At 39.3% G+C, this 25342-nt stretch overlaps 1 protein-coding gene and 1 long non-coding RNA gene across 3 annotated transcripts in view; both read right to left on the bottom strand.

Annotated features, from left to right (window-relative positions):
• Positions 1 to 17319, bottom strand: part of LOC127531668 (uncharacterized) — a 28440-nt gene extending 11121 nt beyond the window's left edge. The window contains exons 1-7 of one of the 2 annotated variants that reach the window (XR_007938811.1): positions 16392 to 17319; positions 14909 to 15028; positions 14056 to 14169; positions 13690 to 13745; positions 13504 to 13569; positions 13125 to 13265; positions 12582 to 12717 (exon numbers count right to left, since the gene is read on the bottom strand). This is a non-coding gene — a long non-coding RNA (uncharacterized LOC127531668). The remainder of the gene's footprint in view (positions 1 to 12581; positions 12718 to 13124; positions 13266 to 13503; positions 13570 to 13689; positions 13746 to 14055; positions 14170 to 14908; positions 15029 to 16391) is intronic. The other variant, XR_007938812.1, reaches the window with a different exon arrangement.
• Positions 17320 to 21554: 4235 nt separating this feature from the next.
• Positions 21555 to 25342, bottom strand: part of stat5a (signal transducer and activator of transcription 5a) — a 53447-nt gene continuing 49659 nt past the window's right edge. Inside the window, 14 exon segments of the mRNA XM_051941103.1 lie at positions 21555 to 21746; positions 21867 to 21895; positions 21898 to 21976; positions 22401 to 22438; positions 22440 to 22453; positions 22607 to 22666; positions 22669 to 22722; positions 22725 to 22760; positions 23779 to 23802; positions 23805 to 23917; positions 24197 to 24234; positions 24236 to 24264; positions 24267 to 24291; positions 25029 to 25235. Of these exon segments, the coding sequence (XP_051797063.1) occupies positions 21605 to 21746; positions 21867 to 21895; positions 21898 to 21976; positions 22401 to 22438; positions 22440 to 22453; positions 22607 to 22666; positions 22669 to 22722; positions 22725 to 22760; positions 23779 to 23802; positions 23805 to 23917; positions 24197 to 24234; positions 24236 to 24264; positions 24267 to 24291; positions 25029 to 25235 (888 nt within the window). The 3' untranslated portion in view covers positions 21555 to 21604.

Raw genomic sequence — 25342 nt, forward strand, 5'->3', positions numbered from 1 at the left:
GCGCACCGGTGCGCCAACTTTGATGCTTGCTTAAGCACATTTTGGAGACAGAGGGAACGGCAGTGCCGGAGGGTGAAGTGGCGAAGTGAAACCAGATTGATCTCAAACCTTTATTGTTATCACATATTAGACTTGTAGAGCCGGATAATCATAAACCCTCATTGTTGTAGATGTTCATATAGTGCGTCATTCAGCCGACGACTGTATTCGCAGAACTATGTTCATATATCAACAGGGGCAGATTGAACGTTATTTCATTCGGTCGTTTGACCGAAGGCCGGTCCACATCTGGGGCCGGTGCGGTGATCTTTACTAAATAATTTTGTTTACTGATCACCCGCGCCCGTATGGCTCATCGGGGAAAGCAGAAGACCCATTTGCAGGGGTGGTCTCCGACGCAGTGGCCCGGGTTTGATTCCGGCCTGCGGCACTTTTATGCATGTCTTCCCCAGACTCTTCTCCCCATTTCCTGTCACTCTTCACTGCAACTATCACAGTAAAAAGGCAAAAAAAGTAAAGAATTTTGTTTATTTATCCATATGCGGCCAAATGGGATGAGCGTCCAACCATTAATCAGCCCTGTACAGGCACGCAGGCACACATGCTTCACACCACAACCCCGAGTGAAAATGAATTTGTCTATGTGAACCGAAAAAATGTACATTCAATCAGTTTACAAATTATTTGTACATCGGACATGATCATAGCAAATTTAGTGGCAGGGTGGCCTGGGTCAACACATGATTCATTCATCCTGACCCACAGCAGTGAAAAGACTGCCGGCCGGCGCTGCGTGAAATGCCGTGGATCCCGCAGCTTATTTATATACAGATACATTCATGAGTTACTTTGCATTGACCATTCATGGTAAAATGTGGGTGTGTTGTGGGCGGAATGTGAGGTGGATCCACCTGTGCAATCTTCCAGCTGGTGTGTGATTTATCAAGAAATTGCGTGCAGCTGTGCTTACGCAAAGTTTTATAAATCAGGGGCAAAGGGCATACGCCCATTTCGGATTTTCGGCGTACGCAAACTTTAGTATGAATCCTACGCAATGTTTTATAAATGAGGCCCCAGGTCTTTAACCAGCATCCCTACAATCCATGGAGTCGGCTCCAGAGAAATGAAGGGAGGTCAACATTTATCAACCTCGATCCAGATGTTCAACTTGATAATGATTAAATTTCTTACTTTGTCATATTTTAAATATGACAAAAAAATAGAAAAATAAAGCATCTTGAGACAATTTGACCTGTAATTGGCGTTATACAAATAAAATTGAATTAAATTGTATGTATATTGTAATGTTGGAGGAATTCAGCCATATATGTTGGAAGACACATTTTCTTTGTCCATTAATCTGTTTTCTCCAGTAATTCATTTCTTGTTTGGTTTATAAATGTCAAAACCCAATATTTAGTTTACTGTCATAAAACCAAAAAGATTTATTATTCACGATGCAGGATCAGGCAGTTTTTCACTTTTTATCTCAGTTTAGTCAGAAGATAGTTGATAATGTGTGAATTGTTGCAGCTTGTGAGCCGTAGAAGGTTTTAATCTTTGGGGCCCGAGTGTCAAAAAACATTTAGAAACCAACATCAACAAAACACTCAACAAAGATTTAAACATCATTAAAGGGAAATCCAACTTTTGCATGACAATGTCTAATTAAAAGGACATTTATTTCCAACATAATGTGTGATATTCATCCTCTGGAGCTTCTCTTCACATCGTCTTCCACCTGGACTGGTTTTGGTCGGAAGCGTGTGCAACAAACATTTGAAAAACTGCACTTTAACATCAATGAATGACACTGAAGTTTAATCTCTACATAAATGAGACTGAGTCTGGATGTGCTGCTCTGTCATTAACTCCTAAGTTAGGGAAAGTTCAAATAAAAGAGGACAGTTCAGATAAGACTTGAGAATGAGCTTATTTGAACAAACATCTCAGACTTTTGAGCTTCAAGATATTGAACAACAAGCAACTCAAGAGATGCAGAAGTGAGAGAGTTAGCTTTAGCTGAGCCAAAGGACATGTAGGACGCTAACCTAGCAAACATTTCAGACTTTTCTCTGTGAATTCTGAGAAATAATTTCCTATTTAATGACAGAGCTACACATCTGAACTCAGTCTCATTAAACAGACTCTAATTCAGTGTCATCCATCCATTATTAAAGTGCAGTTACCCAAAATATTTGCTGCATGAGCTCCAACAAAACCTGTCCAGGTACAAGGCCACTTTGACAAACAGGAAGTGGAAGATTCCAAGCAGATTTATAGAAGAGGGAACCAGACCGTGGTCGAGTATAGAGGGGTGTTTTGTGGGTTTTTAAGACTGATAATGATTATTGGTGAGACATTTGGAGCAGATATTCATTTTGCACGAATGAAAGTATTTAAAATCTTGGAGTTAAACTTAGAAGAACACAAAACTAACAGAAACTTTGTTGATACGTTTTTTGTTTTGTTTACAGATGTTAAGTTAAAGGAGTTTTATTCGTGATGTATAACCAATCAAATCACTGAAAGAAGACAGCGCAACCACAGCTAGATAAAGGTTCAGAGCCAAAGTAGCCACCATTTTTAAATCGATTTATTCCCGTAAATCAGTAAAATTAAAATACTGATAATCAGTAAATCAGTCAGCCCACAATTACTACAATTCTACAATGTATGTCTTTTTCCTTTGACTTGTTATTTGTACAGTCTATTGATGGCGGTTTTTCATACCAAAGGGCCTATACTATGATGTTTTCTCAGAGACATACCATGCTACTCTGTCTGTTCTGGTCTGGGCCCGCTCCACTCCTCTGTTGTTTCTGATTGTACTCAGCTGCATGCCTTCGTCCACCCGGCCTCCGTTGACTTGTCTCACTTGCCGTCTCTGGAGCTGAAGCTGGATTGGAACAAACCAAAAGTACTATCCAATCACGATGCCAGCTGCCTCTCAAAAAGCTGCTTCATCTGGCGGGCACTTCTTCTGAGGGGAAGCTGAGTTTCAGCAGAACTTTGGAGATGTGCTCCAGTGGTTGGTGGATGTGTGGGGAGATAGAGAGGACCTTTGGATGTTCAGAAAGGAAAAACAGGGAACCCATTGGTAGTTTTGGTTTAGGGTACTACTGCGGTGTGTTTTTGGGTTTTAAGATGTGAACAGGAAAAGTTTTATTCGTATTGATGATCTTTTACTTTGTTCCTGGTTGGAATGCCCATCAATGTCAACCTGAAGTTCACTTTTAGTTCTGTTTATTTTTATTTTAGTAACACCCATTTGCTTTTAACCTCCTCACATGTTGTGTTGTTGTAAACTTACTCTTTCAAATAAATACTCGTCTAACCCTCTGGAAACCAGGTTTGGATTGTTTTTGCGTTGCTCCTCACCTACTTCAGACAGCTAGGACAGAACGTTTTGTGGACCAAAGGCTAAACTCTGACGTTCTTAAAGCGACATGCTATTCTATAGGCTTTTTTAATTGACATATTACTATGACGTTTTTTTGTTGTTGTTGTTTTTTAGCAACATATAAGCATTTGAACAGTTTTAAAAATTACTATACTTTTACTTGTGCAATGAACTATTTTATTCTATGGCATTTTTTAGACCACATATTATACTCTGATGTTTTCTTGAATAACAAACTATTTTGACAATATACTGCACTATGACAGTTTTTGAACCACATATCATACATGACAGTTTTAGGCAACATCCTGTCATTTTGTGCTTGCTAATTTACATTAAAGCTAATATTCACTGTTTGCTAACTCTCTTCTCTGGTCAACACACACAAATAGACTCCACCAACTCCTGGGGTTCACTGCCCACATTATATCTGACTCTGAAGTTCAACATAAAGTTAATTAAAACTGGCACCGATCAGTAAATTATCATTTATTACCAACCAGCTGTCGGAGTCCTTCAGTGTCTGTTAGTCCAATCAGCCAAAGGACTGAATCACTGAACTGAAACCTGATTAAAACAAGACAACGGACAGTAAAACTGTCTGTCGAAAATGTGCTGCTGCTCCACCAATAAACACCAACAAACTAAAACACACTTGGAAGTGTTGCTTTTAGGGATTTTTTAATAAATAGTAAATATGAGGCTTTTATTTTTCTGGAAGTAAAAGGAAACGTTGCTTATCCGTAGTTTTGCTAACTTAACTTAATTTTAGCTGCTCTTTGTTCTAACTAACCATGTTCTAACTGATGGATCATTTTTTCATATTAAAATAGCTGCACTTTCTTTGTATTTGGTTGTTTCTTATGTTGCTGCTGTTTCATTACAATTGAAGAGTTCATTTGCAAAAACAGGTAACACCGTTTTATAAATTTTCAGAAAACTCTTTTTTTATTGTTTACTTGAGCTAATAATAATAACACCAATAATTTATTTTTTTCCATTTTGTCATGTATTTTTCTACTGTGTCAAATCCACTCAACTTCAGTTTGATTGACATTATCTCAAGTAAACTATAAATAAAAAGGTTTTCTGAAAATTTATGAAAACGGAGTTATCTGTTTTTGCAAATGAACTCTTCAATTATATTTTAATAACATCACTTTAAATACCAATAATTAAAATGAAAAAAAACTGGCTCTGAAATACTCAATGAACTGATAGTGTTAAAATAAATAAGATTCTTAATAATATAAAATGTAACTGATTGAGCTGTATTAATTAAATTTAGATATTTCAAACTGAAAGAAACACAACATTGACTGAAAGATTTCATGCAATTAAACCTTAAATTCATTTACCTAAGAAAACCCTCCTTTAATGTTTTACCTTAAAATGACCATATAAACTATCTGTAAAGTAAAATTTTCACGCTAAAGATTAATCACTAATGAACATTTAATGGCATTAACTTAATTATAATGAGGAAACATATCCATTTCTAATATTTCTATCAAATATGTTTATGTCTGTAAAATATACTGGACAAAAATAAAAATTTCTGCATAGTGAAATATATGAAGTCCATCTGCATTTATATATCATATTGATGTTTAAATAACGGGAACTGCAGCCCACGTTCAGTCAAGTTAGCGGAATTACGGATAAACAACATTTTCAGGTTCTCTACAAAATAAAAGCTGTGATTTGTTTTATGGAAAAATTACGTGATTTCAAAAATCTGATTTTGAAAATGTAAATCAAACTGTAATAAGCATTAGCTAGCTGCTCCACTTGCTCTGAATATTTTTGTTCTTGACTTTGTCAAGCCCAAATGAAAAATTAATCCTACATTACCGACAACAGCGTCCATGGAGTGACGGAAGTTAGCCGATCTAGTGGAAGTCCTAATGAGGTCAGGGATTATGACCATATTATGACCATCACACATGTAGCTTTGAAAATAAATCCTGTCAAAGACACAGAGCTGTAGCTCCGTTTCAGTGTGAGGTCGAGTGTTGCTCTGTGCGACTGTGTCTGACTTCCTCTAATAAAACCCTCTGTTCACTGGGAGCTGCAGCCATAGATATATATCTATCTACTGATTCATATCTGTGCACGGTAGTCTGGTCCGATGCAGTCTGACGATGACGTTTCATGAGTACATGAGAACGCAAGTATGGACAGTTATGTACCGAGAAACGGCCATAGTCTTCTTACCGCAAAGGTACAAAGCTGCTCGACTTCTCCTCCGGCATCAGGAAACGTATTCAAAGCTTCTTCAAATCCAAACGAAATACAATCAAAAGACCAAACTAACGTCATTGATGCATTCAGGTGCAGTTGGACAACGAAGTTGCATTCAGCGGCGTCAGAAATCAGAGTATCAGTAATGTAAATTTCCAACGAAAATTTTGAGGGGGGCACATGGGGTGGTCAATCAAATCATGATCTCCCGTGTCCCCACGGAAGATTCGCCACTATGTGAGGTTTGTATTTGGCAATAACATTATATATTAATAACAGAATTTTTAGAAATATGTATTAATTGGGACCATCTGACTCATTATTAACTATTATTAACTGCAGTTTCCCTGTGACAGCATTTTGAAGGATGTTTTGAGTTGAATGATAAAATTCAACATTGAAAAACCATAAATGAACCTAACTGCCTTCGCAGCTTTGAACACCAAAATGACAATCCATCCATCCATCCTCTATACACCGCTTTATCCTCATTAGGGTCGCGGGGGGTGCTGGAGCCTATCCCAGCTGACTCGGGCGAAGGCAGGGGACACCCAGGACAGGTCGCCAGTCTGTCACAGGGCTACATACACAGACGAACAATCACACTCGCATTCACACCTACGGACAATTTAGAGTACTCAATGAACCTCAGCATGTTTTTGGACTGTGGGAGGAAGCCGGAGTGCCCGGAGAAAACCCACGCATGCTCAGGGAGAACATGCAAACTCCATGCAGAAAGATCCCAGGCCCAGACCGGGATTCGAACCAGGGATCTTCTTGCTGCAAGGCGAAAGTGCTAATCACTACGCCACTGAGCAGCCCTCCAAAATGACAATGCCACCCTAAAATAACAGCCTTGTTGTTTTCCATTGAGGTTTGCTTTTGTTTCCTGTGGCAGGATGTCAGCCATGGTTGCAAGCAGTAAGGCACAGCTCCCTCCTATGCAGTTGCTGCCAGCTTTAGACCAAAGGATCTCCATCATCGTAACCTTTAGGCCTCAAGCAGCTCCCTCCCCAAAACGAGTTCATCAACATACAACTTGATATTGATGTCTTCTTGTAACCCTGGCTGGTTACAGGAGAAAAGGAGATGTCAACTGTTCAAATGTTTAGAATTTAATACCACAGTTCTTTATGATTTTTGTAGAAAGCCATGGTTTGATAATTTGTGCCTAATAAGCTTTACAGTCTCTTTACAGTAATTTACAGTCTCTCCAGCATTAGTCATCTCTTAAACTTTTGGGGAAGATATTGAGACAACATTGAAACCACAAGAACAAGACACATGTATGTAATTCGAGCAATGGTATCTTTTGAGGAAGTTCCTGCTGCTCAGGGCTGGGGAGCAGAGGGTGCGTCTTCCCGAACCTTGCCACCACGCATAGTGTGCTCCTCCATGTGGTCATCAGGCCAACAGGAACCAAAGCCAAGAACAAAAATCATAACAAAAGGATTTTTAGATGTTTCTGAGAATGGAATTCTGCACATAAGGTTGTTTATTAGAGGCAAAAGCCATAATCTGAAATAAGGATATCTCTACCACTAAACATGACACCATAAAATTGGAATGTAGGACCTGGCTACATGGTAGGAACAAATCCAAGTCACCAAACAACCAGCACATTGAATTCAATGTTAATATAAGCATGCCACCCTATCTGATCTACTAGACATCACTGGCATCTAGTGGTGACCGTTAATACAAGCTAGAAAAAAGCCAAATATCAAAAAGCGTCTTCTAAAAACTGAAAGATCCGCTTAATGTCAGTTGACTGCGAGTTTTCATAGCAATTGCTATTACAAGCACTGCCATAATGAGGTTTGCTGTGAGGTGTTGTGCTTTGAAGCCCTTGGATGTGTATGTGTATGTGTGTGTGTGTGTGTGTGTGTGTGTGTGTGTGTGTGTGTGTGTGTGTGTGTGTGTGTGTGTGTGTGTGTGTGTGTGTGGTTACCTTTTTCTTCTACTCTGTAGGATGCTGCTTGGCCTTTCACACGGGCTACAGGTGGGTTGTCTTGATTGGTTTGTGACTGATTGAATGTGTTGGAATCCTGATGGGCTTCAGAAGCCATTCACAAGGTTGAAAGTCTGGCATTTCCAGCTTCAGAGGACTCTGCCCTTCACTGTTGTGCCTTCAGAACATGGGTCTAGCGCGGCTAGGCTAGCGGTGCCTCGCATTAGCGTCAGTTGGCCTCTGCGCCAGGGCTCGGTGAGCCCGCTCTATTCCAAGGTCTTCATCCTGAGCGAGGTCGAGTGAGGTTTTAAATAAACTGTCTATGAAACCAATCATATCATTACCCTCTTTTCCTTCCGTAAACCCTCAATTTATCTCTCCTAGCTCGGCCCTCCTGGTCTATTAGCCTGGCTTCCAGATTAGCCTGGCGCTGCAGCAGTCCCTTTATTAGCGAAGTTGTCGTCTGAAGCACGGTTTCTGTCTCGTTTATCCTCTCTTCTGCTTCATCCAGTCTGTCATTTGCTCTTTTCAGTTCGTGTTTAATATCAGCGAGGTGCTCCCTGTTGTCATTCCTGAACTCTCGAAGTTCATGAAGGATGCTCTTCAAGCTAGCTCCTGGTCCGTCCTCTGGCTGCGGGAGAGAACTCGGTGAGCTGCCTCGGCTGATTTGTCTGATTTCAGTTGCCTTCAGTAACATTTTTGGTCATTCTACTTCTATTAGTAACCCCTTTCTCCATTATTAACTTATGAACACTGGTATTATAAGTTTAAAGGAGTATCCCGCAAAACCGTCAGGGAGCTCGTAAATTAGGCTGTCATCCTTTCTGTTTGCCTGGGGACCAGACAGCCTTTATATTGTGTATTACAAATACACATAACGGGAATACAGTCTAGCTAAGCTAGGCTACCTTTCTGTGGCTAAACAGGTGTTGTGCCTAGGTACTTACCCCCGATAGGAAGTGTATCCCCTGTCCACGGGAGCGCGCACGTCAAGCGCTATAAGGATGGAATTTTACGCTATAAAATGGCAAATAGTATTATGCATATTGTTGTATGGATGAGTGAGTGTTATCTTATTTCAGTTTTGTTTTGTTTGAGAGTACAAAATGTATCTACCAAAATAAACAAGTCCGTTGTTTGAAATTCTTGAAGTTGTCGAACTGTCGTCATTTATTCCACTGTGTAGCGCCGTGAAGAAAAGCTCTTCCAAAGGATCTATACTCTTCACAAGTAATGCTTTATCGCTCTTCATACCATGGCCATACGCTGAGCTTTGACTGCTCTTTGGGATATTTTTTCTTCGATTAGTCTGCTACTGCAATGTACGATCATCCGGAAGTTGTGTCCACACTTTCAAAATAATAGCACGTATCCATGAAAAACGTGAGGAATCGACCTAAAAGTAAGACGACTCCAAACACAAGCTTATAAACAATTGTATTTTTTGAGACACAGTTTGAACACTAACTTTAAAGCTCTGCCAGCACAATGGTAATAATAATAATAATAATAATAATAATAATAATAATAATGATAATAATAATAATAATAATAATAATATCACTGCTCCATTTTAGTATATCACTCGCACCATTACGACTGCATTTTTCACTGGAAATGTTATTCATAAGAAATTAAAGACAGCCTTATCAATGGTATTTCTAATGGTTGATGCTAGAGGTACGGACCCGTACCCATAGCATCTGTACTAGAGGTACGGACGTGTTAAGGTCACTGAAGAGCTGGCGATGGTTAACTACTATTTGCTGCACATTACAGGCAGTTTATATGAATGACTTTGACGGAGAACATTGTATAATTTAACTAAAAATACACCGTCTCCTCTCATACTTTACGTAGACAAAGTAGTTTTTACGCTTTTAGACGCCGTGTCTAAATTGTTTGAAGTCCAGTTCCTATTAATTAGTTTACCACGTTCAGTGGTGGAAGCGGCTGACGAACTCCATTGCAAATGTTCCCATTTAATTTCGGACGCTAATTTACAAGATAAAATTAAGGATGTCGAATATGAAACAAACACTCGTGAATGGTGAGGAACAGCTCTTTAATTCGGCGTGAATTAAAAAAAAACATTTACTCGATTTACTGTGATATTGTGAGATTTGTTTGTGGTTATGTAACTTAGCCATTCAACAGAGTCCGCTAACATTAAAGTGACTGTGACAGGGTCTGTGTTGACAGACGCAGAAAATACGTCAGGGTTTTGTTTAGGTTGTTAATATGTAATAGTCTGTCGCTACTTTTGAAGGTAAAAAAATACTTATAGTTTGCTGGCTGTTAGTTCCGCCATTCATTCCGCAGATTCACCTCGAATCACGGAAGCGCTTTCATCAGCGTCGCCGGCTCATTAATATTTATGTCCGTCGGATTACCAGCCAATCACGAAGCGCGTTCATCAGCCGGCTCATTAATATTTATGGTAAGGGAAAGTGCCGTATCCGTAGGCCACAGGCTACGGGTACGGTAGTATAGAGGTCGGTCTTGAAACTGTTTCTTTTTTTTTTTTTTTAGATTTTGTTTGTTTGCATGCATACAGTATACCTGAGTCTCTCAAATTTTGAACTATAAAAGCACTCAGAGAGCACAGTACTCTGGCAAGGCCATTCTCCCTCATATGGCTTTGTCAGAATTGCAGCATATTTTTGTAAAAATGTAGCATTTGTTTACTGCCAAGCCCAAAGTGCCATGAGTCATCATTAAGAGCGGTTCTGACTGGTGTATGCAGCTTCCCTGGTAGTATTAACTGCTCCATCATGAAGCTTTGACAGTTTCTGATGCTGCAGTACATGATACCATTTCTTATCATTAACCTCCTCTGCTCCTTTAAAAGAAAGCTCCTGTTATGTCCTTTCTGTCTTCACATTTGCACTACAGTCTGAAGTGACGTACCAGGGCATATGTGTGTTGGGAATGGAACTTGTTAGTTTGCCAAGTTCCGGAGCGCAGCTTACAACTCCTGGAAGCTCAAGAGCCTCGGCTTCATGGGTGCAGTTCTAGTATTGACCTCCTCATCAATAAGGCCTCTTAAGAACTGCCATGTATGTTGTTGGGAATATTTTGTTCCTCTACCATCCTCCCTGATGTTTCCTAATCAGATTTTCAGCTCTGATTAGGAAATATCATCACTTTTGGCAACATGAGAGCACAATATTTCAATTCACATTACATAGATTTCATCAAAGATATCAAAGTAATGATGTTCCTGTGCAGCTAAACTGCCTTCCGAACTACATTTATGTTCAGTTTGCATTCAGAGGTTGCTTGTGAATGAAGCAACACAATAATAAACTGCATCACAGTCAGCAGGAGGAGCTCGAGGTCGATGGAGGGCATTCATAGTGTACAACTCGTACACACATATTCACCCCTGTGGTTACACTTTACACTTTTCCTGCAAAAGGCTCTCCACGTAGTGAGGCTAAATGCACCACATGCATTCAAATACTTTCATTTGAACTACTTCTTATTGGTAAAGCAATGCCACCAAAGCCTGGTCCGTCCATCCTCGTACTGCTGTATTTACATGGAGCATTTTACAGCAAAAAGTCATATATAATGGGCACACATTGACCTCAGCCTCTGAGATGAAGTGCGATGTGGCTCCAAGATACAGATTGTCGGGTCACACAGGAAGAAACAGAAAATAACTCAGAGCAACAAACAGAAGTGAGAGGTCACTATTGTGAGCACTGACAGTTATATGATGCAAGCTGAAAGGCAAACCAAAAGAAACAAAAGAAAATGGCATGCATAAACATCAACAACTGAACAATCAGTTTTCTTGTAAAATATCCAGAAAATGGTCAGATAAATAAAGTCAGACGATGACAACACATCCTGTTCCAACTCTCTTTTTGTAGTTCAGGTCTGTATCGCAAATGACACACTCTTGTATTTCAGCTGTTCTTGTTTGTCAGTGACACAGAATAGAAGTTGTCAGTCAAGTTTCATGAATAGATGACCACATCTTGATGTCAAATTTTTCTACATTTAGTCAAGAAACGATCAAAAGTACATTCAATTCAATGCAATTTTATTTACATAGCGTCAATAGCAGTTCAGATTGTGTCAAAAAGCTTGAGAGAAACCATACGGCCTGAACCCCCACAGAGCAAGCCTGAAGGCGACAGTGGCAAGGAAAGAACCCTTTTAACAGGGGAAAAAACCTTGAGCAGAACCAGACTCATGTGGGGGGACCCATCTGCTGCTGGCCGACCAGGTTGAGAGAGGGGGGGGGAGACAGAGACACAGACAGAGAGACAGACAGAGAGACAGACAGACAGACAGACAGACAGAGAATAACAACACAAAGCTATTGACACTTCCTAGGAAAAAAAGAGAGAATAAAAACATGTTAGAAAGAGGAAACATGTTAAGTTGCTGACATTGTTTTCAAACAATGACAGAAAAATGTTGATAACAGCCACTTAATATTCTGTGAAATTAAATTGTGAGACTTGATGTTTTTATTGTGGATTTTTCAATTTAATTGTTTTTTTTTTTAAATTTTGTATTAAATCAGTTTAGATTTTATATATACAATTTTTGATTAATATTTAGCTTATTATATATACAATTTTAGATAACTATTTATATTTTATATATAAAATTTTACATTGATATTGAGATTGTTATAGATAAAATGTTATATTAATATTCAGATTTTTATATATGATATTTTTGATAAATATTTTGATAATTATATACAATATTTTAGACTAATATTTTGATGATATATATATATATATATATATATATATATATATATATATCTTTTTGATAGTTTTTTAGTAATTATATAGAACATTTTTTATTAATATTTTGAATATTATAGCTTATTATTTTTGTAATTTCCCAGTTCCCCTAGCTTCCCACATTCCCATCCCCACATTCAGTCTCCACATGTTACTTTAACAGATGTTCAGTGATAATATTTGCAACATTTAGCCATGTAAAACATACCTTAGGGAAACATGACAAAACCGGCGCCACCACGGTGTCTTCTTCTTCTCCGTCGTCACCGTCGTGTCACCACGCCATCTTCCTTGTCGCCGTCCCTGTAGTGGTGGTGGCGGGTGAAACCTCCTGGTCCTTTTCGCTGACACGGGTAATAAAGGAAAACACAGATTTTAGTTGACTTCATGATCCTGCGACAATGACTGGACCTTTGCTGCTTTGATCAAGTAAAAGTAAATCTTTAATATGTTCATGGTCAGTCCGTGTCAGATCAGTCAGAATTCAGGAAACATTTTGCTGAACTCTCACATTTTGTTCAAAATTTACTTATTTGTTATTTGGGACCCAAAACTAACATCTGTAAAATATTCAACTCCTAAAATGGCTTCACAGCCTGGAACACGAGCAAAGAATTTAAGCTAGCAAGTTTCAACCACAACAAGCTGACAAAGCATAAATGTTGTTAACTTAACCCTGAGTCAGCTACATAATTTTTTTTAGATGGAAAATAATGATAATACTTGCAACATTTAGCCATGTAAAACATACCTTAAGGAAACATGACAAAACTGGCGCCACCACGGTGTCTTCTTCTTCTCCGTCGTCACCGTCGTGTCCCACGCCATCTTCCTTGCCGCCGTCCCTGCAGTGGTGGTGGCGGGTGAAACCTCCTGGTCCTTTTCGCTGACACTGGTAATAAAGCGAAACACAGATTATTAGCTTCACCTAGAGTCAGCTAGGTCGTCTTTTATACAGAAAATAATACATTTTCTAGTGCTGCTAAGCTGTTATGTTAGTCAACATATTTCACAGAACTTAGTTTAAAATGACAATTAAATAAACTCTGAACAAAATCTGAGATGGTGGAAAAAGAGCCACCTGAAATGATCAGTTTCAAACAGCAACAGACAGTAAAAGACTTTCATACCTTTCTGCTATGGCCGTCTCAAAGACAGGGATTTTAGGAGACAAGTCCTTACAGCCGGTGTCAACACTGTTGACAAAAGGAAACACAGCTATAATTGTACTGCATGGAGTGAACAAAATGGAAATAACACCAATATAATGTGTTCAGTCAATTTAAAAGGGAACAGAAAGAAAGAGAATTTCATACATCTCGTCCGTGTCTTTATCTATTGGAATCACTTGAATCACTTGATTCCTGGTTTTCTGCAGGATACAAATACAAAACAAATAACTGTTTAAGAGAGCCGAGACAGACAACATACTACATTGTTTGTTCACTGGTTATTATTTGACATATTTAGCTTTGTTACAGTTAAAAAATGGCAAAATCTGGCAGCAAAAACACCAGACATTTTGATCAAGTTTGAAAAAAAACAATAGAATACTGAACTATTCAAAAAATAACATTAAAATATATATATATTCCATGATTTTACCCATTATCTGAACTAACAAAACAGGGAAATGTGGAAAATAACAGTAAATTGTAGAACAAATAATAAGTAAAACGTACCTTGACATGACAGAGCCATCTGCCAAATCACCAAGTCTTTTTGGTGTTTTCCTCAGCTGGACTTGAGACTGTGGTGGTTGGACAATCAGGGGAATCCTGATTACTAACTTTTTCCTGTTAAACAGATAGAAAATCACTTGTGAGGAAATGTCACAGACACATACCTGACTGAAAAACAGAAAAATATCAACAAACACATGAAGATTGTCACAGTTCTGTGCAAATCATCTCAGTCCATGAAATCACATGAACAGTGTAGACAACAGAGAATCAGATACTGACCTTTCTGCGTTTTCCTAGACAGCAGAACATTGTGGTCATAGTTCGATCTCTTCACAAAATACTGTGACCTTTCTCTCAGGAACTCCTTATCAAACTGAAGAGTTTAACAAAATTTCACCTCCTTCACCTCTAAAGATTCTAGAATGTTCTCTTATGACAACAAAGATTTTGAAACACAACAAACTTGGTTCATTTTATTGCTGCTTTTAAAATGTGCTTGCAACAAATTTTTTTTTTTTTGGTTTAGGTTATACAAGCAGTTCTTTGACATTATTGGGATAAATACATAAAATGTGTGAAGAATTAAGACATACATTTATTTTATTTTGTGTTTTTAAAGGAATTTAAAACTAATGGTAGGAGTTTAAAGCTTCAGAAGGCTCAAGTTTGTCAATTCCTTATTGAGTCTTTAAAATAAATATGTAAAATAAAACCATTTAATGGTGGCTGGTGTCTGAGGTGACCACAGATTTAATATTGTAACATAACACAGACATGTGATAAAAAATTCATATGAACAATTTGAATGAAGTGAAGTAGTAGACAGCGGAATAGTGGTTAGCACTTTCACCTTGCAGCAAGAAGATCCCCGGTTCAAATCCCGGCCTGGGCCTGGGATCTTTCTGCATGGAGTTTGCATGTTCTCCCTGTGCACGTGTGGGTTTTCTCCGGGTACTCCGGCTTCCTTCCACTGTCCAAAAATATGCTGAGGTTAATTGGTTACTCTAAATTGCCCATAGGTGTGAATGCGAGAGTGATTGTTTGTCTGTATATGTAGCCCTGCAACAGACTGGTGACATGTCCAGGGTGTCCCCTGCATTCGCCCGAGTCAGCTGGGATAGGCTCCAGCACCCCCGCGACCCTAGTGAGGATAAAGCGGTGTATGGAGAATGGATGGATGGATGAAGTAGTGGACTCACCTGTTCACATATTTCTTTTTTTGAAATTCTTTATTTTTTCAGATCTGAAATGCAGACATTGGAACAGATCTCATACATGGAGGAGCAATCAAGACTCCTCTTCTTTTTCTTCTTTAAGTGTGAATAAATAACAAAACAATAACATGGGAGAGTATAAGTGTACTTTGAAGTAAACCAAAAATACAACACTTTCAGTCACGAGAGGCAGAAGGAAAAAAAAATGCAATTTGCCAAGACTGTTAGTTCACCTCCATAAAGTCTGTCTGAATGGGTTTGACATATTTAACCCAGTTGGCCCATAGCTTCACAAAAATATCTTTTTGCAAACGTAAACAACATGCCTTTATCCCCCATCATTAAATCGAACATCTTCCTGTTAAATGCAAAATCACTCCCAGGGGGCGCATAGACATTACAAAAAGTTACTAAAACATCATCTATTTTGCCTGACACTACAACAAATCACCCTTCCTTATCTACTAACTCCGAAGTTTGCTCAAAAGCCACTTTTGATGATATTAAAATTACTACCCCTCTCCTACGTCCTGTTTTACAACTAGAGGAAAACACTCTGAGAATCCCATCCTCTTTAATTTCTCATGCTCAGATGGAGTGTGAGGTGTCTCTTGTAAGAAAACCACCTGCCCATTCTCCCTCCTCATTTTAGACTATATTTTTGACTTCTCTTAGCTGGGTTTATAATGCCTTTCACGTTAAATGAGATAACTTTAAGGATCTGCTTATTCATTTCTATGATTTGACAGAAATTAAAGCCTTCTCGTGAATTTTAAGTAGTATTAAAGCTGTACACAACAAAACTATCTCCCAAAGGAACAACAGGAACATACATAAAACAGTTTTGAACATAAACTTTGGAAACGGGTTTCCTACGAACGTGTTTGAGTTAGAGGCTCGTAAAGGAGGAGCCCTGTGGGGTTTTGAGAGTACAAAACTCTCGTTAGGGGGTGTCCCACGCAACAGCATCGGTCGTGGAGCCCTAGTTTTTAGTGTATACGCTGAAGATAATTCGCCAACTCACGAGTCCCGACTCATTTAGATACAAAGCAGTAATGTAGAATTCACACATTGCTGTGAAAGTGCATCTCGGCTTATCAGTCAATGTTCATTACTTACAGGCTGCAGATAAGGTCTTCATATTAAAGGGACTATAGATCACCAGTCTTTGTCCATAGGGGATTGCCTTCTGAATTCTTTGAGCTTTTCTTATACTCGAAACGCTGATTTTTCTTAAGCCGTGGGTTGTCTCAGTCCTCCGTGTCGGGCTCCGCATCTCCGCTGTTTGCCAGGTGGACAGGTGTTGGAGTTCCTCTGGGTTGGATCAGCTGTGGGCTTAACCACGTTGACTGGGTACCCTCGTGAAGCCATGTCTTTGGTCGCCTCCGTAGCGTCTTGGAACAGTCTGTTGCCGTCTGGATAAAAGATTCGTATCTTTGCAGGATATGGTGTTAATGTTTTTAGCTCTCAGGACTCTCTTGGCTTCAGTGTACTCACTGTGTTTCTTCAGAACCTCTGGAGGAAAGTCATTGTCAACGTAAAACCGTACATTGTCACACAGCAGCTCTTTCTTCTGCCATTCCCGCCTGAGCACCTCCTCTTTCATACGGTAGCTTCCGAATCTGAGCACGATGGAGCGGTGCCTTAGCCTAGCCGCGCTAGACAACCCACGGCAACGAATTTAATTCTCTGCCAGGGTGGGTCTAGTTACCCTCCATAAGGCTCGAGGCTGGATTCTCCTAAAACTGGCCGGACGAATCACCATGAAGTGTAGAGTCAGAAGGCGGGCGTAACTAAGTGACGACAGAGGCGTGACGATTCTGACAGAAACAGCCGGCGCACAATAAACAGTTATCTTTCGACTCGGCTTTGGCCACAGCCCTTAAAGATTTGAAGCTAAAATTCAACTTGAAAGATAAACAAAGGACGGCACTGAAGTGTTTCATTGAGAAGAAAGACGTATTTGAACTTATGCCGACGGGATATGGCAAATCCTTAATATACCAGTTGGCTCCGCTGGTTGGGAAGCTAATGGGATTTAGCCACAATCCGCCTGCGCTCTCGGAATACGTCAGCCTATTCGTTGCGCTGATTGGTTGTATACCTACCCAATGACCTGGAGGACGTTTGGGCTTCAATTTTTTTGAAAAATAAACCTTCTCTTTTTCCAATTTTCTGCTACATATCCATCAGTAATAGGTAATAAACTATCAAACGCTTGACTGGCTCAGCTTAGACATCAATAGTACCATTTATATTCCATGTTTTATGGTTGTTTGCTAACCTTACTCCAATCACAGTAACAGGGTTGCTAATCAATGCTAATGTTAGCTTTTTCTCAGGCATAGAAGCTAGATATTTAGTTCGCTCTTATTGCGGACCAAGAGGACAGACTTACCTATGTAAAAAGTAAACATAAAAGTAAAAAGTAAAGTGTCTTATCCTGATTATATGCACAACAGGGTTTGCATGAGGTAAAGTGAGACATTCAATCAAGGCTGACAATGTTATGAAAATATGAAAAAAATAGAAGATCCAGAATTGGAGGACATCAAATTTAAAATAATTAATGTACAAAATACTAAAATATGCAGTTGGTGTGTAAATTTGTTTGCCCTGAGACCAAATCTAGACAAAAAAATAAGGAGAAAAGAATGTTTAATTTTTTTTAAAAAATACCAAATAAGTCTGGAGTTTCCCTTTAAATGCCATTTTGTCTTGCTCTACACCCCTGATGATCAAATTCAATCTCAAATAAAACAGTAAAAATATTTTTAAATCTTCATTTTTTTGGTATAATTTTTTTTTCCATTGATGTCTCTTGTCATTGTGGGAACATTTTTTTAATCAACATAATATTTTGAATTATTATGATGCATGGAAAGTGTGTCCCACAACATGCATGCAACCCTGTTACCCTAACCTTTTTTTAACCTGGTAGAACAAGAAGAAAACAATCACATGATACGCTTGGAATCACCATCATCAGTGTTCCAAAAGAATGGTAGAGCAAAGCTACATCCGCTCTTCTATTTTGACCCATAGAGTATCATATGCGCCTTATATTTTTAACTCTACTTGCATTGCAAATATTGGCAATACTGTAGGGTTGCACCAATAAAACTCAATTTAAATGTATTCACCGTACTATTATTCAGCACCCACTGCTGCAGAAAAATCTTCCTATGAGGCCAGTGTTAGTTCTGATACAAACCACAGTGCTCATGCTATAACTCCGTTTAAAGCTCTTGTAATTTTTGGAGCTCAGCATTGACTATTAACCCACCACAGGCTTTTTCAGTAATTGGTATATTAGTCTGTACATAAAGTAGAAATAATTAAGACAAGTGGAATTCAGGACATTCCAATCAACCTCAATAATTAGTTTTTCTTTTCAGAGGCAGCCAAAGAATTCCTATCTGTCCAGGACTGATAATAAAAATCATTTAAGCAATAACTGGTCACATTTTACTGAATTCCATGCAAATTAGATTTTCTTATCTTTCTCCGGCATGGCACCAGGCGGGTAATTGGCATTTAAGCTACAGCTCAAATACACACAAACATGTACACACACTCTCTCACACACAAAGCTGCATTTCTAATGTCCACCAGATGGCAGAAACAACCTTATTTTAAAACCATTTGGGATGAAGGCTACATTATTTTCCCCAATAAACTGATGTATAATCTTTTTCTGGTCAAGTGTTAATGTGGCCACATTTAATTCTATCTTTGTATGTTAACTTCATGCACTTGTCAAATTTGGCTTTTGCTGTATTTAGCATACCAAATGTAAATTATTTTTTAATATATGGTTTTATCATCATCCAAACTCAGCCATTATATTGGTTCATGCAGTATAATGAGGATATTTAATCTTTCATGCTCCAGTTTGTGAAATTCACATTGAATTTGGGTAAATGCAGTTGAAAACACATATTATTCACGTTCAAAGGCTTTACGGAGAGGAATGCTTCATCCTTCATTTTACTGACTTATGGTAGGAAGCAACTGGTGGACAGCACTGTAAAAAAAATGGAAAATCTGAACAACACTGGGATACTTTGGAAAATAGTCAGCATTCATATAAAGCAGTGAAGGATGTTTAAAGTTAAATATTTCTTTTACTATAGTGGCATGTTTAACTTCATGACAAGAATCATCAGGAACATGGTTAGCCTACATCTAAGCTTTCATCTGAAATACCTGTAAAATTTTCTTCATGTGGAAAGATTAATATAGTATTTTTAATAAGTGCAATTCTTTGTTATGATTGTCTAAAGATTTCAAAAATAAAATCACTGTTCTTGTCTACATGTTGAAATTTGACATATTTATATTGAACATGTTTAAGTGAATACAAATCTTTAATTGCACAAATCCATCAAATACTTTACATGATGCAGTAACCCATGATACTTTTACTCTGCAACCTTCTGTTGAATTGAGTTTGTGGATTAACTGTACACAGAAATTATTTAGCCATTGTGAAAAATCAAATCTACCGAACTTCTGCAGGTTGAGTTCAAATTATTTATAAAACTTTATTTTCTTCTTTTCAACTCGACTGCTGTTTCACTTGGAAAATGTCCAAGCGATAAACCAAAACAAAAAAAACATGGTACATACATCAAACAGCACACAGCGCCATCTACATCATCGGAAAATACACAGTCTACAGTGGAACAAAGCTCAAAAATGATGAGAATAATGGTAATGCGGGATATATCCACAAGATTGCCCATGTAGCTCGAGATAGCTAAAACTGGAAAGAAAGAAATGAAAAATAAAAAAAAGTTAGGGACTATTTTGAATACTGCAATGTGTATTGGACAAACAAGCACATGATAGATTCTTCTTTGATTTCCAGTTGCTCTGTGTACTTCTGGTCACATGGGACTTCTGCTCAGACTGAGGAGGCATTACACATAAATCCTCTGGGTCATGCAAGAGGTTACATTCAACTGGGGGAGTGCCAGAGAAACAATAACAAATAGAATTATGATAGAGAAATAAATTTATATATTCTGTATACACAGTTTTTCTATTTGGCTTGAACATCTGCTAAGCAAAGCGATTCATTCCTGAGGTGCAAGGCTGTTTTAAACGATCATCTTTCGTGTGTAGCTCAGAGAGGACGCACAGTGAAAATCTGGAGCGAAAATTGAAAGTCAGACAAAGAACAAACTGACACAACGAAACGTCGTACATTTCTAAATGTGGCCAAGCAGCTGGTGAGTCTGTGCAAGTATTCAAAGCCTGCAACCTACTGTATCTGTCAACGTCAGCTGCTGGCGCGCTCATGTTGTCACAGATACAATGCACATGCTCATTCTGCCACAGTGTCATGACGCAGCTACAGGAACAAACGGATGGACGGGCAGTGTAGTCGGCCAACAGAGTTAGCCCTCAGCGAGCGAGGGATCTTCATCGCACAGTCTTAAGCAATTTATGAGAATAAAAATCCACTGACCGTACCTACTGGTGTGAATGGTGTGCAGAAACAACAACAGAACCCAAAGTAACAACAACTGTCAGTAGAATAATGAGAGGTAGCATTGAGGAGAGGAACAGAGGGACCTGAGAGGACAAGCAGGCAGCGCTGGGTAAATGCTTAGATTTGCATTTCTGTGTACAAACAGAAGACGAATAGCCCTGTGAGAGTGAGAGAGCTGCACAAGCTCCCCTCCTTTCAGCTGGTGAACAAATCAGAACAAATACATACATCTTAAACTCGTGTACCGTGTGCTGATGTGTTTGCTGTGAGCTGTAGAGAGCAAAGAGACTCGCTCTGTCTTTAGGTTAGTGTATATGGACGAAGTAGAACGACAGTAACTCTCCAGAGCGATGATTCAGATTATGTTGTTCAGAGCTAAAAGCAAAACTCTTCATTATAACTTCTTTTTCATCAAAGGGCACCATCAAAATACTGATGACCCATTCACAAAAAAAGAAATATAAAATAAAAACATTCAGCTCCTAAAATAACTTCATACAGTAGCTTTTTTTTTTTTTGAAAAATCTGTATTAAATCAATTGGAAATGCATGCACAAATGTAGATGAACATTATCTTCTTTTCTTTTTCACAATACTGTAACATTGTAGGTTTTGCATTAAACCCAGTCTGTTTTACAACACTTATGGACACTAACAAAACTAAAAGAAGTCACTGACATGCATGCTGTCATGCTGAAAAGAAAAAAAAATCAGCAAACCATTATTAACATTTCACATTATAACATATGAAAAAAGAGAAAATTAATGGAATTGAACATGTCAATGAATGGGGCAAATTGGGAGGGCAGGGTTCGTTTGGTGTTGTCGCGGTTCAAAAAAGTCGCAGGTCAAGGACTGTTGGCCGCCCCACCTGGCTCTCTACGGGCCGCCGCAGAAGCTCCTCCACGTGTCTTGCCACGTCCATGGTGTCATCTAGGTCAAAGTCTCCGTCCGCATCCAACATCGAGTCACTCCTGCCACAGGACACAGAGACGAGACTCCCACACTCAGACAAGCTGGCAGCACAACTGCAAACAGCAGCAGTAAAATGCACACACACGGTCAGGCCGAGCGGCTCATGCATTCAAACTCACATAGGTGGGTATATGCCATAGGTATGAGGTGATTGACAGGTGCTGGAGAGGCACCTTGATCCATATAGGTCGGATTCCCACTTGCTGGGTCTGGATTGGCTGTTGCAAACCTGCACACAGACACAACATAAAACCAAGATAAAAACCTATGAGCCACTGTTCAGCAGTTGCCTAAGCAACTATGGCTCAGCGTGTTTTTCCAGGCCCTGCTGCATCATTATGGCCATTCTCTCTACTGCGGGTGAACCAACTGTGGAGATAGGCAGGGAGCATGGCTGGCTAACTAACAAGCCTAACTCTAATGATAGTGGAAGACAAGCTTGCGCAGGAACCCAGGCCCATCCTTAATTGGCCTCCTCCAACTGTAACAGCTAACTAATAGATGATCTGAATTCAGGCTCCAGTATTTAGTGATTAACTCTAAATGTTGCTTCAGGGAACAAAAAAAGTCTTGGGTGGGTTGGCAGAGAAAAAAGAAAAGGAGAGAGAGCAGGAATTGAAGAACAGGAGAGGAAAAGACCGCTGGATACTTACTCAGGCACCACTTGTTTGATCTGTGGCTTCACGTAACCGTCCCACTGCTTTAGCTTAAAACAAGCAAGCACAGGGAGACAGAAATAACTAACAGCCCGGAGCAGTCATCATTCAGACATTAAGACGTCCCTACAGGCTTTGCTTTGGCAGCTGTGACATTAAATTTTGAAAATAACACAAGGCTGAGCAAATAGAACATCACTTACAGAGGGGTGGGGTGTAATATTTGGAGAAAACCTCATCCTTGGGTCTGTCAGGGTAGAGAACAGGAGATGATTGAGATCGCTGATGCGGTCGGCCAGAGAGCGAATGGAGAAGTCTTGGTTGTGTAGGGCATGAGGTTCCAAACCATTCTCTCACCTGGAAAAACACAGCGCCCACACAAAGAGATCAGCAATAACATACAATTCTCTTTTCCACACCATTCCAGTTTCAGAGTTATTATTAAAGAATCATTTTACCTGGATAATCTAAACTGTACATCAGTCTGCCATCCCCTTAGACATTGTCCTTACACACTAAACTCCCTTAGATGACAGGTCTAGCTGCAATTTCTGACCATAAATCATCATCTTGTGATGACAAAACTGGAATAGTGACGCTGTAGCAGCAACAGCAGCATTCAGTTCAAGGTATGACTGTATCCACCTGATGAATGTAAGGAGTCAGTCTCTCTTAATTCCTGATGCTCAAGCTGCTAAACACTCCTTTATGGTCCCAGCCAGTCACTAAATGTACCTGTGTTTTGTTTGATGATGAGCTGATAGCACAAAGTGGGCTTTAAAGCTTTTTACTAAAAACAGCAACAATCACACTAAAGCGATGAAAAGACCCAAAGCTGTTGGGTTTCAGCCAGAAGGTTAAACAATGAGCTGAAAGTCAGTAATTAGGCACCATAAAACACAGTGGAGCTGCCAATTCTGATGAAAAATTCCCTGTAGGTTCATCAGTCCAAGTGACAGTTTCCACATTGTTTAACACTGTCCGTTGATACATTAGTAATACTAAAATATCATGCACCTTGCTAATTTAACCATGCCAACTTCCTGTCAGCAGATACTACCAGCACAGCAAGGAACACAAGCTGATTGGCTGGTGAAGCATCTGGAAAGCTAATGAAAGCTACATTTCCATCAAGAACTAAAGCAGAGCAGATGGTCACTGTTTATCAGGTGAAAATTAACTAGGTGTATTGGGTGCCACATTCCTTTGTGTTTTATGTGTCTATGGGTGATTAAAACAGTTAAAGCAGGTTTGACTTAAGCAAAAAAAGACAGCAGGAATCTTGAATTCTCTCCATCTTCCCTGCCCCGATTTGTACTAATTTTAACTTTATTGTCATAAAATCATCTAAACTTTGGTGCTTTTGATGCTATACCTGCTTTGTTAGGGTTTTCTGCCACCAGGCAATTGTGATCCCTCCAATCTCAGAGTCACTAAAGCGCAGAAGGAAGGTACCATTGGGTTTGGACATCAGCATATCTTGAGCCTGCTGCTTGTTCACAAGCCCAAGATAGCTCTACAACGAGAAGAGAGATATATAGAATGAAAAAGTGCATTTCCTCAAAGTGCATTTGGATCTGGTTTACTGCAGTAGGTTGCCATGGACAGTCATGAAAGAAAAGCACAGCTTGAATGGTCAAGATTGTCAAAATAGGGACAGGAAACCATTCAGCAGAACATGCAGTCCAGCTGTTCAATTGAAAAGAGAGGTATTTCTATTTTTCTTTTCCACCACAATTTTTCTTAGCAAACGTCGGAAGTGATAAAAAAAAAAACCTGAGCAGCTTCCTTACCCGTCATTCCAGTGTGGTTTGAGATGCTTTTTTGTGAGTTTCCATTACACCATCAAACCACTGCCAAATGTAAAGTTCCTTCCTGGCAAGCTTTCCTGTAGAGGAAACAGTTTGGGGGAAATATATATTATATATATTTTTAAAGCAAACAGGATTCAAACAGACGTTGCACCTTTTAAAAGCAATTTTAGATCTCTCATTCACTCATCCATCCAGTCCATAAATATACAGAAGAGCATTTTCTCAACCATTTATAGCCATTCTAGTTGTGTTTATAATACAGTCCAATGTGCAGCTGCATGTGTACATGTGTGTCTAGGAAAGCGGAACATATATATACACATTTGTGAGGTGGTTGAAACTTAATGTTCCTGTAATCTAATAAGAGCGATGGTGTGTGGAGGATGTGAGTGCAGTTTCTGCCTTCAGCTACTTTGAGCCAGAAAGTGAGGCCTCCAGCCCTTTTCTGTTTGGACAAACAGGCCCATTAAAAATGAAGACCTGGCTACCAATGAGATGTTCTCACTCAAGTCAACCACAGAACAGGACTGTAGGGACATTGCAAATGGGGCAAGAAATATTTCGATGTATGATAACATAGTAAAAGTAAATCCTTCATGGAGAACAAGCCTTTCGGTTGAAATATGTGACCAAAATTGGCCTGCGGGCTTTTCAAAAGCAGATGGGAAAGAAATCACCTCTAAGTGCAGCATGACAGAAATTCAAACTATAAAACTGATGACACCAGATAAACAGAATTCTATAACTGTGTGTTTGTTTTCATCGAGAGTACGAGACAGAGAGGACCCAGAGGAAGGAGACTGACGCTAACCCTATTAAACTGTGACCAGGTCATCGTCATGCTCCGGTAGTCGTCTGGGTTGTTGCTGGAGCTGCTGAAGGCCTTTTGAGCCAGGAAGACCAGGTTCTCCTCAGACAGGCCTCGGTTACTCTGCACCTCTGCCTTGTACTTCATGTTGATGGCATCACACAGCTGAGGCCAAAGAACCTTATCTGGCACGAGGAAAGGCACCCGTCCCTACAGACACAGAGAAGACAGAGGAGGATTTATACAAGTTTGTGGAAATGAACAGAATGCTAAACATGATCATAGATAAAATGTACAAACATAAAGACACAAGCAAG

Source organism: Acanthochromis polyacanthus, chromosome 21 (assembly GCF_021347895.1).
Source record: "Acanthochromis polyacanthus isolate Apoly-LR-REF ecotype Palm Island chromosome 21, KAUST_Apoly_ChrSc, whole genome shotgun sequence".
Lineage (NCBI taxonomy): Eukaryota > Metazoa > Chordata > Actinopteri > Pomacentridae > Acanthochromis > Acanthochromis polyacanthus.